At 38.4% G+C, this 15,820-nt stretch overlaps 1 protein-coding gene and 1 non-coding gene across 2 annotated transcripts in view; one reads left to right on the top strand and one right to left on the bottom strand.

The window, feature by feature from the left end:
* The window catches only part of LOC134799599 (adenylosuccinate synthetase), a 31,250-nt gene extending 17,865 nt beyond the window's left edge, over window positions 1-13,385 (bottom strand). The window contains exon 1 of the mRNA XM_063772033.1: window positions 13,098-13,385. Within this exon, the coding sequence (XP_063628103.1) occupies window positions 13,098-13,280 (183 nt within the window). The 5' untranslated portion in view covers window positions 13,281-13,385. The remainder of the gene's footprint in view (window positions 1-13,097) is intronic.
* Window positions 13,386-15,347: 1,962 nt separating this feature from the next.
* LOC134799730 (U6 spliceosomal RNA) lies at window positions 15,348-15,451 on the top strand. The gene has a single exon (XR_010145450.1). It is a non-coding gene; the product is annotated as a U6 spliceosomal RNA (small nuclear RNA).
* Window positions 15,452-15,820: the final 369 nt, after the last annotated feature.

Genomic DNA, 15,820 nt, shown 5'->3' with positions numbered 1-15,820 from the left:
AATGGTCTAAAGACTCTAAAGGAATGTTGAAATGAAATGTGGTAGGTATGTAATTGTAGTCACCTGCAATAATATGTTACTCTTCGAAGGCTGCAAAAATATGTGACACGCTCTTATAGCTCTACAAATAAGCCCATGTCAGATATTTTTGCGGCCTTCGTTGTGTAACATATTATTGCAGGTGACTGTACTAATTGTATATGTAATGTATAGAAAATATGGCTCATCCATTGTTAGCTTTTTCCTGGTGGTAGAAGAGCCGGCCGCAAAATTTCTAACCGACTTGATACCACGATGAAATGCACAATGGTTTCCCAGAAAAGTTATGCTAAGTCCGAATTCGATAGTCTGCCACGGCGGAACTTGCCGAAAGTACGAAAAAGAAGGCCACTTCCGGTGCGAAAAAAGGGGCTGATTTAACCCATCTGATACCGAGATAGTAGTTATGGCAGCAGTTAGAAATTTACATGTAGACACAGAAAAGCGAAGTCTGCCACTATTTTTTTTGCCGGAAGTGCTTGGCAGACGCTCTCAAAGGTGACCATCGGGACCCCTAAATTAACCCATCTGATACCACCATGAAACCAATGCCAGTCGGTAGGTATGAACTCTCATGTCAGGAATATATAAGTCTGCCAAGGCTTTTCCTGCCGAAACACCATGGCAGACGAGATTATGTAAGCAAGGTCGCCATCGGTTACCCTACACTAACCCATCTGATACCACCATGAAACCAATTCCATTCGGTAGGTATGAACCCCCATTTTAGGAATATATAAGTCTGCCAAGGTTTTTCCTGCCGAAACACCTTGGCAGACGAGATTATAAGCAAGATGACCATCGGTTACCGTACACTAACCCATCTGATACCGCCATGAAACCAATTCCAGTCGGTAGGTATGAACCCTCATTTCATGAATATATAAGTCTGCCAAGGCTTTTCCTGCCGAAACACCTTGGCAGACGAGATTATGTTAGCAAGGTGTACATCAGTTACCCTACATTAACCCATCTGATACCTCCATGAAACCAATTCCAGTCGGTAGGTATGAACCCCCATTTCGGAAATTTTTAAGTCTGCCAAGGCCTTTCCTGCCGAAACTCCTTGACAGACGAGATTATGTAAGCAACATCCGCATCCGTGGGATCGGTATACGTGATTACTGTAGGCTTATTTATTACTTTATGCTTTTACATATTTGTATATTATTATGTTATTAATGAAATATATTTATAATTTATTAAACCTATACCTAATACATTGGGAATTCATTACCTGCTTACGGCAGTAGTAGGGAGTAGTGGGTGAGTTCTGGCTCACTTAGCCAGGCCAACAGTCCCTCCCCCTTTTTTTCCCTTGTTGAGGCCCTGCAACCTTACCTTGAACCCAACCTAATGTCATTGTAGCTCGAATCTAACCTAATCTATTTTTATTGCTTTTAGAAAATATTCTAATAACAATTATCTACTTTTGCAAAGTTAAATGTTGAATTCTTTATTTCGCAAAATGGAATTTTAATGTGACTATAATGTATGTGCAATCTACTTAGAAACTGGGTTTAGAAATATAAAAACACACATTTTATATAGGATAATAAGTTTATTCAAGTAATATTCTGAACATATGAGATATAGTAACATCATTACTTATTCTGTGTACAGTGGAGAAAACATGCAAGTTGACATTTTTCGTTTTAAAATAAAGATAAACTAAACAGTATTTGCCACAAACCGATGTAAAAAAAACTTTGCAGTTGTTGATTACAATACCATATCTTAAGGCCCCAGTACACAATGGGCCATCGCCGGCCATTCCAAGGGACGCATTTATGCGTTAGAGGGAGCAAATGATATTGCTATCTCATTCTACCGCATGGCTGCGTCCCTTGGAGTGGCCGGCAATGGCCCATTGTGTACTGGGGCCTTTACAATTTCTCTCCATGAACATTTTATGATACCCAACCAACCTTCCGGTTTTCGCCCGAATGAATTAAAATATTCACCAACACCATTGACATCAATATAAATGGCTATCCGATGTCAGCCAGGTTTAAAATCCGGATCTAAATTGATAATAAGCAATTTAAACAGGTGAACAGGTAGCTGAACAAACATTGGCATTTTGTTGGCTGCAAATACATTCGATTCCACGCCTATATTCATTTTACTCATATAGTGTTACACAGAACTCATTTGCTGTCAAGAATTACCGACAATTGTCGTGTTTCTTGTGACAATTGTCATTAGCTTCGCAAAATAAGTACTTAGTATTTGGCGATATAATGGAGTTTTTATTTTATTAACATGTTGGTGGCAAACAAGCACACCGCCCGTCTGATGGCAAGCGGTTACCGTAGCCTATGGAGGCCTGTAACGTCAGTACCAACTGTGATGTCGACAAGTGTCGCACCTGCCACCGTAGTGAAATAGAGGCCAGGCCCCAATTTCACATCGGTGACAGGTGCGACGAATTGTAATATCACTATCGCTGACGTCACAGGCATCCATGGGCTACATCCACTTACCATCGGGCGGGCCGTATTCCTGTTTGCCACCATCATTGTATTATTAAAAAAAAACTTTATTATATCGGAAAAAACAGATATTTCTCCTGTGAAGTTTCTGACAATTGTCAAAGATCTAGAAGAATTGTAGGTAATTCTTGACAGGTAATGAGTTATATGTCGGAATTTAGTGACAATTGCAGTGTTTCTGTGACAACTGTCATAAACTTAGCAAGAGAAATATCTGTTTTTTTCCGATATCATAAAGTTTTTTTTTAATAATACAATGATGGTGGCAAACAGGAATACGGCCCGCCCGATGGTAAGCGGTAACCGTAGTTCATGGATGCCTGTGACGTCAGCAACAGTGATTTTACAATTCGTCGCACCTGTCACGTTGGTGAAACAGGGGCCAGGAGTTAAGTCAAAAGCTAGTAAACAGTAATCTCCTCCATAGTCCTCTCTAACTTTCAGGCAGTTTTATTAACTTCTTATGGTATCAATGTGGAGTATAAATAGTCTACTATACATATATCCCAAAAACTTTAACGTTTACGTTTTTAAATACAGGGTGACCTTAGCCATTGGACAAACCCTGAAATCCCACATAGGGTTACTTCTCAGAAATGCTCTAACGGTAATTTCTTTTTAATTAGAACAAAAGATAAAACATTAAATTATCAAACAAAAGTTAATTCCAATAATCGACAACAAAAAGAAACATACTGTATTAATCATTGGCAGTGCTTTTGACAATTTGTTTGAAAATGTGCGGCAATGATGACATTTGTCAAAAGTCAGAATCTTATTAATGTCATAAATAAAAAAGATAATCAAAACGGTCGAAGAAAGTTTTAATTAATTTAATTTAATTTAATAATTTAATAATTAATAATTAATCTTATTTAAAGCTGCAACACGACTGATTAATTGACATGATTGTTCTCCCAGAAGGAGGTTCGTGGGGTGTTAGACTTTGGTACGGTCGTATAGAGGGCGGTCTCGTGACTTCAGAAAATTCCGACTTTTGGCCTACCGCTTCCGGTCAGAAAAATGTTCGACGGCCCGGCCAAACGGTGGGAGGTAGGTGGGGGGTGCTCGACCAAATGTCATAGAGGGACCCTGGCAGTTTTTGACGCCGCCATTTTTTTTCAAAATGGTTGACTTTTTTTTTTATTTTTTCAAGTTTGTCCTAGCGCGCTGAAATTTTGGTCACGGAATCTCGGGGTCCTCTAGATTCGTATGGGAAAAAAAAATTCGAAAAAATCCGAGATGGCGGAAAAAATGGCCCCTTTTATTTTGTATGGCAACTTTTAAACGGTGCGAGATAGGTGGGGGGAGCTCGACCAAATGTCATAGAGGGCCCCGAGACAAAATAAACTGCACTTAAAAATTTTCAAACGGGCCGACTTTTTTTTTTTTTTTTTCAAGTTGGTCCGAGCGCGCTGAGATTTGGCATGGCGAGAGATAGAAGCCTCTAGATTCCTATGAAAAAAAAAATTTTTGGAAAAAATCCAAGATGGCGGAAATAATGGTCATTTTAATTTTGTATGGCAACTTTTAAACGGTGCGAGGTAGGTGGGGGGTGCTCGACCAAATGTCATAGAGGGCCCCGAAACAAATCAAACTGCATTTAAAAAATTTCAAAATGACCGACTTTTTTTTTTAATTTTTCAAGTTGGTCCGTGTGCGCTGAGATTTGGCATGCGGCGAGCTAGGGGGCCCAGCATTACCATGTAAAAAAAATTTTTGGAAAAATCCAAAATGGCGGGCGACAAGGGCAAAATTCAAATTTCCAAGTAGGTTAAGCGAGCCCGAAGGGCGAGCTTCAGGCCGGGAGGCCGAAGGCCGACCCCGCGTAGGGCCGTCAGGCCCGGAGCTTCACCCCGAATATCCAAGCGTGCCCCGCCCCCAGTAATTTTGGGCGAGGCCGAAGGCCGAGCTGCGGGAATGACGAACAAAGCAAAATCCTATACAAAAAGTGTGTTAAGCGAGCCCGAAGGGCGAGCTTCAGGCCGGGAGGCCGAAGGCCGACCCCGGCGGAGGGCCGAAGGGCCGGAGCCTCCACCCCGACTCCCAAAACGCGAGGCCGAAGGCCGAGCTGCGTGAATGCAGTTCCCCCAAGCGTTCTACAAAGTCAACTGTCTTGATAAGCGAAGCCGGCGGGCCGAAGGCCCGACGGCGAAGCGTCGAGGCTCGCGAAGGCCGAAGGCCGAGCTCCGCGTAGGGCCGAAGGCCCGAAGCGTCACACGAGAGGGGGAAGTTGGCCTACGGCCTTCGGCCTTCGGCCCGCCGTTTCGCTTGTCTAAGACACTTTTCCTATTGGGTCGTGTTTAAGCTCCAACTTCCCGCTTAAGCCCCGAAGCAAAACCAACCCTCCCAACTGTTTTAATAAGCGAAGCGGCGGGCCGAAGGCCCGACGCTGAGCTTCGAAACCCAGCGAAGGACGAAGGCCGAGCTCCGCGTAGGGCCGAAGGCCCGGAGCGTCCCTTACGAGTTCCCAAGCACGCGAGGCCAGGCCGAGCTGCGGGAATGTAGTGCTTTCACGCGGATCTTTTCGTCCTAGCAAAAGTACAACTTTATTTCTTTTTCCCTTTGGAAAACAAACTACTACTACTACTACTACTACAACAAAAACAACAGCACCAACAACAAACTACAAGAAGACCGCGGGGCCCTCGGGCCCCGCGCACAGGGCAAAATCTAGTCATACTATTTATTACCTCAGGAGCTACTAACACATACAAGTTGCTCCAAAGTAAAAAAATCGTAATTTGTTATGATACTTTGTATACTGGTTCTAAATACCATTGACGTGTAAAATTGTATTGATTTTATGAATAAATTATTGAATATTGAATATAAATACCCTAATGCATGGACACCCTGTATATCAACTTGAAAGAAAATGTTCAATATTTCTTTATAGTGCGACTCCTTAGCTCGATTTAGTATGGAGGTAGAGTCTGGCTAATAAAAGATGAACCTGCAAAAATGCGGTCCTGGTCTGACCCATCCGGCAGAAAGCACGAAACTTGGCATGCAAACTTCAAACTTCAACATTTATTCAGCAAATAGGCCGCAAGGGCACTATTACACGCCGCTAAAGAAATTTTCACTTCAAAAAGTTTTGAGATGTAATGTGAAACCAAGTCGGTTATTTTAATCAGTGCCAGGGGGTGTTAAAACAGTATCAATAAGATATCTTTAATTTGTAATTTTTAGCGAGTTTTAGCGGTGGGCAAAGTAATCCGGTGATTTGGCATCCATACCAACATTGCCCACCACCAAAAACGGATTAGGGTTGTCACTTTCATCTAATTTACCCAACTTCGCATGTAAAATAAGGTTATGTTTGTACACTAAAGTAAGTTTATAAATATATACTGTATTTAATTTGTCTTATTATCCTTTACTTAGATGTTTTATCCCGTTAACTAATGAAAAACACAGCAAAAATCATATTTTTGGCCATTAAACTATTGTAACAGATTTTCTCAAAAGTGACAACCCTAGCCTTTGTAAAATGCTTAGGGGAGCCTTATATGGAAATGAGCAAAAACGGGTAGGCAACATTGCCCAGCAAATTTATTTAAAAGTTTTTACACTTATCGCTAAGTTATTAACAGGGAATGGTAGGATTGCCCAAAACCAGTGATCCTTAGACATCATCATCATACGAGCTGTATTTGAATACCAAATTGACGTGGGCAATGTTGGCGAAAACTCCGGATATCTTTGCCCACCCTCTAAAACGCAAAAAAATGGGTAAAAACACGATAAAAATATTTTTTCTTCAAATAAACTGATGCGTTTGATCACAATGGACGTGCTGAGCAAAAAAAGTAATTACGATTTGTTTTTTTTTTTGAGAAATTCGTGTTTTTTTTTAAATGCGGGCAAAGTTGGTGATAATGACCGGTACCTACTCTTCGAAGGCCGCAAAAATATATGACATGCTCTTATGGTTCTACAAATAAGATCGTGTCAGATATTTTTGCGGCCTTCGTTGTGTGTTGTGTAACATAAATTGCAGGTGACTGTATATTAGGAATAATTATTTTATTTAGTTTCAACGAAAGTTTCAAGTTTAGTACGAAAATACTTCAGATATACAATATGCACAAAATGTAGACCTAATCGAAATAAAACATTGCTTTTTATAGTAAATTTTTTTTAAAAACATTCGATACATAGGTATACATAACAATAACCAGGCCACAGCGGTATTGGCCTGTAAGCTTTATCTCGGTCTCCAAAGCCGCAAAAACTCGCTAGTACTTCGTGCTGGTCTAGCCGTTATTTTTTCTTGAAGATTTTCAGAGAACAGCACGTACACGCATTATACATATAGACGGAACGAACGGCATAATCATAATCATTTATTCGTCGCAATCCATGGTATTACAGATCTAGGTACAAGACTTTCAGGTATTACTTATACGAATTACATAACGCTTCCTGTTAATAGGCAATATTTTAAGATAAAAGTTCTATAATATATTACAAGATTACAATTGTCATCAAAATTAATTGACGTACAGAAGTCAAATACGTTTTTAAAATGACGCAAAATGAAAATTAATCCCAATCAGTAAAGGATGAGTCTTTAAACTTTTTTCATTTTAAGCGAGTTTTGATTTGAAGGAACATAATACTTAAATTCGACTGTAATCGTATTGTTTTAAGATAGTTTACTGAGGTTTTCAACCATTATGACCCGTAAATAACAGCAAATCAAATTTAAAGGAGACGCGAGCTGATATTTATGTACCCTATTTTTTGAAATACAATTTATCTACTGGTATACTTTCTCGTGTGCGTATATGATTTAATGTCAAATCAAGCTGTCATTTTTACGTAGGTCACGGCATAAGTCTTGTCGTACTGCACTTAAACATAACGCGGCGTCGATTTGTTTACTTTATTATAAAGTACCCTCTTTGTATTGTCTAAGTACAAAATATAAACAATTAGTTATTAACGCAATTTAATCGGTGATTTTTTAAATACGTCGCTTTGACGTCGTTTCCAACTATCGGTTATCGTGCTATTATTTTCTACAATTTTCGTCGCGGACTATCTGCTAAACAGTGTGAAGAGGAAATGAAGCAGGTATTTAGTGAGGATTGTCCGTCCTTAAGAACCATTGAGAGATGTTTCTTAAATTTTAAGCGTGGGTTATTTAATTTAGAAGACGATCCTCGTTCAGGCCGGCCGACAGAAGTCATAACTGAAAAAAACATTGAACGTGTGAGAGAAGCTATAACTAAAGATAGACGAATCACTTATAAGCAATTAGCAGAAACTCTGACGATTTCCGAACGAAGTATTGGAAGAATTATATCGAACCATTTAAATGTTAGAAAACTTTGTACCCTGTGGATACCCCACGAGTTGACCGACGCACAACGGGTGGCACGAGTAATTTGGTGCAAAAAAATGTTGAAAGAATTTGAATTGGGAAAACACAGTGCTGTAAATTCAATTATTACAGGTGACGAAAGCTGGTTGAATTTTTTTGATATACCATCTAAATCACAGAACAAAGTGTGGGTCTTCGAAGATGAAGATCAGCCTACACAAGTGAAGAAATCACGTTCAGTTGGAAAAAGAATGATCGTGTCTTTTTTTCGTAAGACGGGCTTAGTGGCCAATGTTGTGCTAGATAAACAGAAAACAGTCACAGCTCGTTGGTATACTGAAGTTTGTTTGCCAGTATTATTTACAGCGTTGAAAAATCTCAGACCAAGATCCCCTATGCGCTCGTGGTATCTTCATATCGACAACGCTCCAGCGCATCGTGCTCAGTTAACTCAACAGACTTTTGAAGATTCTGGAATTTGAGTATTGGACCATCCACCTTATAGTCCGGACTTGGCACCATGCGACTTTGGTTTTTTTCCGTTTGCAAAATCACAACTAAAGGGACGTAAATTCACTTCGGAGGAGGAATTAATCGCAGCCTGGGAAACATTATGTGATTCCATTGATAAAGAAAAATGGGAGCATTGGTTTGATGACTGGTTCTTGCGAATGGGAAAGTGTATTGAGTGCGGTGGAAATTATTTCGAAAAACAATAAATACTTTTGTCATACGACAAGACTTATGCCGTGACCTACGTATTTGAAGAATTATACGTGTGCTCCGGTGCAGCCCCAGCGGGCATCTGACTTGAAGAAGAATTTTGAGTGATGTCGTCAATGTATGGAAATTGTTCGAAGGTTTACATTTGAGATTGAATTTCTGTGTTGTCTTTGTGAGTAAAAATATAAATCTTGAATTGTCTAGCTTTCAAAATCACACAATAATTCAATTACTGTCAAAGACAAAATTGTTTTGCTTCTTTCTCAAACGGAACTCCATATTTTGATATTTTGATACTTTTAGTGTCAATTTGTAGAGAATAACAGCAAATTAAAAATATAATGGCATGAAGAGTCGGTACACGGTTTCTTCGTGAACAAATTTACGTGTAATAATAATAATTATAATATAATATATATTATAGTGGTTTTCCGGGTCAAGGTCCGGGTCCGAGTCCGGGTCCGAGTCTGAGTCCGAGTCCGGGTCCGAATCCGTGTCCGAGTGCGTGTCCGGGTCCGAGTCCGAGTCCGGTTCTGAGTCCGGTTCCGAGTCCGGGTCCGAGTCCGAGTCCGGGTCCTAGTCCGAGTCCGTGTCCGAGTCCGAGTCCGGGTCCGAGTTCGATTCCGAGTCCGGGTCCGAACCGGATCCGGGTATGAGTCCGGTTCTGGGTCCGAGTCCGGGTCGCAGTCCAAGTCAAAATCGAAATTAGAAATCACCAAACGTGTACTATGCGTCGTTGAAGAGTTTTGTTCTGGTCATCATCAGCAGTTCCACTTCATCAAATGCGACAGTTTTTAATGTAAATGCTTGATTTTATGATGAAAATACAAAAAAATCTATACTTATGCCTTTAATATTTGAGGAGTTCCCTCGATTCCTTATGGATCCCATCATTAGAACTCGAGCTTGACAGAAATGTGGCTTTAAAACTTGACTTGCTTAACAAACATAACGAAGAGGAAAAATCGCCAAACGTGAACTATGCGTGGTTGAAGAGTTCTGTTCTGGTCATCATCAGCAGTTCCACTTCATCAAATGCGCCAGTTTTTAATGAAAATCCTTGATTTTCTGATGAAAATACAAAAATGTCTATACGCATGCCTTTAAGATTTGAGGAGTTCCCTCGATTCCTCATGGATCCCATCATCAGAACTCGAGCTTGACAAAAATGTGCCTTAAAAACTTGACTTGCTTAACAAACATAACGAAGACGACAAATCGCCAAACGTGAACTATGCGTCGTTGAAGAGTTCCGTTCTGATCATCATCAGCAGTTGCACTTCATCAAATGTCATTTTTTTGAATGTGTATGCTTAATTTGATGATAAAAACTCAAAAATCACTATATGTATGCGTTTAAAATTTGAGGAGTTCCCTCGATTCCTCATGGATCCCATCATCAGAACTGGGTTTTGACAAAAACGGAACCAATCTGTATGCATATACATACAATCAAAAAACTAATTTTCAAAATCGGTCCAGGAATGACGGAGATATAGAGTAACAAACATAAAAAAAATAAAAAATAAAAAAAACATACAACCGAATTGATAACCTCCTTCTTTGAGATTTGGAAGTCGGTTAACAAACTAATATTAGCCCAAAATCTAAAATAAATGAAGTACCGATCACATAAAAAGTAAAAAATTAAATTAAGTAAATAAAAACAGGAAGGTATCATAAAATGTTAATGAAGAGAAATTGTAAGAGATGGTATTATGCCAACCAACAACTGCAAAGTTTTTTAACATCGGTTTGTGGCAAATACTGTTTAGTTTATCTTTATTTTAAAACGAAAAATGTCAACTTGCATGTTTTCTCCACTGTACACAGAATAAGTAATGATGTTACTATATCTCATATGTTCAGAATATTACTTGAATAAACTTATTATCCTATATAAAATGTGTGTTTTTATATTTCTAAACCCAGTTTCTAAGTAGATTGCACATACATTATAGTCACATTAAAATTCCATTTTGCGAAATAAAGAATTCAACATTTAACTTTGCAAAAGTAGATAATTGTTATTAGAATATTTTCTAAAAGCAATAAAAATAGATTAGGTTAGATTCGAGCTACAATGACATTAGGTTGGGTTCAAGGTAAGGTTGCAGGGCCTCAACAAGGGAAAAAAAGGGGGAGGGACTGTTGGCCTGGCTAAGTGAGCCAGAACTCACCCACTACTCCCTACTACTGCCGTAAGCAGGTAATGAATTCCCAATGTATTAGGTATAGGTTTAATAAATTATAAACATATTTCATTAATAACATAATAATATACAAATATGTAAAAGCATAAAGTAATAAATAAGCCTACAGTAATCACGTATACCGGTCCCACGGATGCGGATGTTGCTTACATAATCTCGTCTGTCAAGGAGTTTCGGCAGGAAAAGCCTTGGCAGACTTATATATTCATGAAATGAGGGCTCATACCTACCGATTGGAATTGGTTTCATGGCGGTATCAGATGGGTTAGTGTACGGTAACCGATGGTCATCTTGCTTATAATCTCGTCTGCCAAGGTGTTTCGGCAGGAAAAACCTTGGCAGACTTATATATTCCTAAAATGGGGGTTCATACCTACCGAATGGAATTGGTTTCATGGTGGTATCAGATGGGTTAGTGTAGGGTAACCGATGGCGACCTTGCTTACATAATCTCGTCTGCCATGGTGTTTCGGCAGGAAAAGCCTTGGCAGACTTATATATTCCTGACATGAGAGTTCATACCTACCGACTGGCATTGGTTTCATGGTGGTATCAGATGGGTTAATTTAGGGGTCCCGATGGTCACCTTTGAGAGCGTCTGCCAAGCACTTCCGGCAAAAAAAATAGTGGCAGACTTCGCTTTTCTGTGTCTACATGTAAATTTCTAACTGCTGCCATAACTACTATCTCGGTATCAGATGGGTTAAATCAGCCCCTTTTTTCGCACCGGAAGTGGCCTTCTTTTTCGTACTTTCGGCAAGTTCCGCCGTGGCAGACTATCGAATTCGGACTTAGCATAACTTTTCTGGGAAACCATTGTGCATTTCATCGTGGTATCAAGTCGGTTAAAAATTTTGCGGCCGGCTCTTCTACTATGGGAAGGTAAGGAAACAATATCACTAATATCAGGCATGCTAGTGATGGACTGCAACAAAAACATGTAGGGATAAAATATTATCAATCAATCAATCAATATCATTTATTTGTTTTTCTCTGTCTATTTATTCATTAAGCAAAGATTATTTACTTTTATGTCAAAATCCCATATTTGGATTCACATTGTTGGATAAGATCCTTCTTATGACTGTGTTATGACTACTGTCCGCAAGTTACTTTTCTGTAATTTTTTTTATTTAGGTATATAAATGGTATTATAAATATTATTCTTTGGTTCTTTCAATGATAGTTAACAATATCAATATGAGTTCAAAGACCCAATAAAGGAAGTTTTTTTTAAGTAAATTATATATGTGAGGTAATGAACTAAGTACCTACCTAAATTTACTAGGTATATTTGAAAAAAACAGATAATCAGCATTCGGTATATTATTTTATCAATTTTTATGCTACATATAGATAGCTACTCGACATTGCTCCTTAGTCCATAACTAAGGTGGATGTTAGAACTAATGAAATCTTGAAAAAGATAACCACATAATCTTGTAAAACATATTTTATAGGTACCTGCCCAAAGGGTCACCACCATACATACCATATAATATTTCTTCAAATGTTTTCTATCCTGGCAATAAATGATCCCCATAAGCTACCTGAGAACATTTAGGTACTAGCTATAAACTTCATTCCCAGAAATTTATTGAATCTATTCAAACAGACGGCATAAATTTAGCCAAAGCCCTAGTTTGAGAGAATGTGTGGATTCACAGAGCCATCAATAGCATAACCATGACAATAAATGTCCCAGACCTTGGCAAAACTCCACAATTAGTGTGAAGCAAGGTCGGATTACGATTTCACTGTCGACTACCGGCCGCGCATCAGACTTCCATCCAGCAAAAGAATAAAAAAAAAACTCATGCAATGTTACGAAAATTGCGCAATATATTCTTCGTAGATACTGGGTAAGTTTGTACGTACGTATTCCCGTAAATATTTTATGCAACATTAAACAACTGCCGTCAACCGATTCCCGCCAGAACGTTTGCCAACTCCCGCGAACGCGATGTCGTACAAAAACATTGTATCAAGCAGAATTATTGTTTTCAAACACGCTGGCGATCTGCCAATAGTAAAAGCTTCAACAAAAAAACTGTACTTGAGCTCGAAATATTATAATAGCCCGGCTAAATCCTATGAAACGGCAAAATTGATGAATATGAATGATGAAATTGAAATTACTCTAATATAACCTCAACTGTAACCTTTTAAAGCGGAAATGTTTTGATACGGAAATTTACGATGACAATCAGAAAGATGAAGAACGAGTTTGTTATTATTCCAGAGTCAAGTACTGAATAGAAATAACATAAATATATTCCGGCAATTTCTAACCTGGCAGCGGCACACGATGTCAGAGTCTACAGCAAGCAGATCCACCACTTTTCCTTTGCCCTCGTCTCCCCATTGAGCACCAAGTACTACAGTCACTTTATTTTCCATTTTTGATTTTTTACACGCTCCGCCAAAACAAGGCCGCGTTTCTCCGTTAACCTCTTGCTTCGCGGTCGAAGCCATTGTATTATTTTATCACTAATTTACTTTCGAAATATTCACAGAATTTGATGTGAACATGCGCGCGCAGAAATCGCCGACTAGCAAAAAGATTTTTGGGATACCATATCTCTTAACGAAAAGTACCTTTAAATCGCAAAGTTATTATTTTGAGAACCCCATTTTTAACTATCGTATATTGCCCATATCATACAAATGATACAAATAATATAAAATAGTCCTTTTATTTATTAAAACATGGATAACTCATAATTTACCGTAATACTTTTACCAGTACAATTTTATTTTGAAAGTTTCTACAGTAAATGAGTAAAACTGGCTAAAAAAGTAGAGATCAAAATGCTATCAAAGAACCAAAATAAAATCACCTGCTCTTATTTTGTTAAGATTTTTGCTTATCTTAGGGGAAATTTGGAATATATGACAACATTACCGAGGCGTATTATACTACAAAATACAGTAAGCGTTTTAAGTTTCACGAAATCGTAGAGAAGTCGTTACTATGTGTGATACATCTGTAATTTGTGCGGGTTATACGATCCGTTCAGAAATTGACAAAGAAATAGAGCACATAACAAATCATAGATATTATATAAATGAAAACGATAAAATAAAAACAATGAACGGCATTTAAAATACAAATCTTTTTTTAAATCTTTTCTAATATGGTCAAGCCACGGACGTAGAGAGTAAACTGGATAGTGTACACTGGCCAAAAAGTGTGTCCACATGAGAGGTCAAACCTGAGCCCTCCATCTCTTTCTAATTAGGGTGACCATAAGTCATATGAATGTGGGATATTAGCATAAGATGGAATGTATAGTTTGGCCAGGATCTTTTCTCATTCGTGCATAATCAGAGAGAATCATACTGTATTTTCCCTATGCTAGTATAATTGCCCCAGAAAAGAGATGGATATAGTTTTTTTTCTCTTCTGTAAAACGCTTCACACAACCTTACCTAATTTAGTCGTTATAACAGCTTTTAGTCGTTATAAAAACTGTTACAGATGGGATGGGCGTATTGGATCGCGATCATGGTCGATTGTGAGGAAGGTGGTCCGCCGTACGTCCATTAAAAAATACAGCTATATTTAAGAAAGAGCGAGACAGATATCCAGGGTGGGGTAAAACGTTGTACTAGGTAACTAGGTAATTAAACAACTGTACCGATATTCGGAACCTAATAATAATATTGAGAATGGCAACACTGCGTTGTCGGTCGTATTGTCCTTTTGTAGCGTATACGTCCTTCTCTCTCCCACACTCCCACCACTCAGGCAGGTTGCTTTGACAGTTAAACAAGGCAAATTTTCAAGTCATTGGCTTGCTGTTTTTCCATCTGGAAGGTCGTGAAGCTAAACTGCTGGTGAGTTTTTGAATTTGTACCCCAGTTTAGCTGACTATATTGAAAAACAGTTTCTAACGGCTTTTGCCGTTCGAAATAAATATTTAAATTTAGTTGTCCGATAAACTATCTAGCAAATAAAAAAGATCCGGAATAGGATGTGCAAGTGTTTTCAAAGGCTGCCTGCGCGCACCGTGGCTATGCCAATGAAAATACTAAAACACATATGTTAGAAAACACATCGAGTTGGTAAAGCGTGCACGTGTCACCATTAGAATTTAATTTTATACCTACATTAAGTCTCTTCCGAGTCTTGTTAGTTTAAATCTTTGTGTGTGTATAATAACGGTTGAAATTATAATACTTAAATGGTGATGTGTGGAGGCATACCCTTCAGTTTTCAAGTGATTTGTGTTTTCGAATACGAAAGGATCGGATAGTTAATACGTGTTAAGTAGAACCTATGTATTGAGGTAGAAGTTTATAGACGTGTAGGTTTTATCTGCCCAAGTATCTATCAGCAATTTGTCTTTTTATCCCGTTCCGGGTTAATATAATATTGCAAAAGGATTTTTTTGTGAATTAAATTGCTGATAAATAAGTGTACCCGCTTAGGAGTCGACGAAGCCCCGCCTTCGCGGGGTTTCTATTTCCGCTCTGAGGGACACAAGGTAACGAACAAACCTACATCGCAAACATTGCATTTATTTTTGTGGAAAGTGAGTACTTCGGCAGTACATAAACTTAAATCTGACTAGACATAGAGAGAGATTAGCATGGCTCTGCGCAAGAATGACATGCGAAATCGTGAAGTATTTCACTCTTGATCTACCAACTTATATCTCTCCAACTAGATATTTAATTTTGAAAAAATTGTTAAAATGTAGGTACCTACTTAAATAAATAACTTAGCAGGTACTTACAGCTTAAAAGGTTAAGGAAAAGAACTCTTGCATGTAGTTGCTATATGTGCTTGTGTTATTTTGGATTTGAATAACTTGATTATTAATTCGTTACGTAACTACATACTGTAGTGATATGAATAAATAGACTTTTAGATATAATATAACGACTTTAATTAAGAGAACATTCTAAGACCGAGACATGAGATAATAGACCAACATAGAACATGTGTAATAGATAAACTAGAATGTCTTAGTATAGTATGAACATCAGTGATACCATCATAACATCCC

This window comes from Cydia splendana, chromosome 18 (genome assembly GCF_910591565.1).
Source record: "Cydia splendana chromosome 18, ilCydSple1.2, whole genome shotgun sequence".
NCBI classification, from domain to species: domain Eukaryota; kingdom Metazoa; phylum Arthropoda; class Insecta; order Lepidoptera; family Tortricidae; genus Cydia; species Cydia splendana.
The sequence above is the reverse complement of the archived record's forward strand: the minus strand, read 5'-3'. Positions and strand labels throughout refer to the sequence as shown.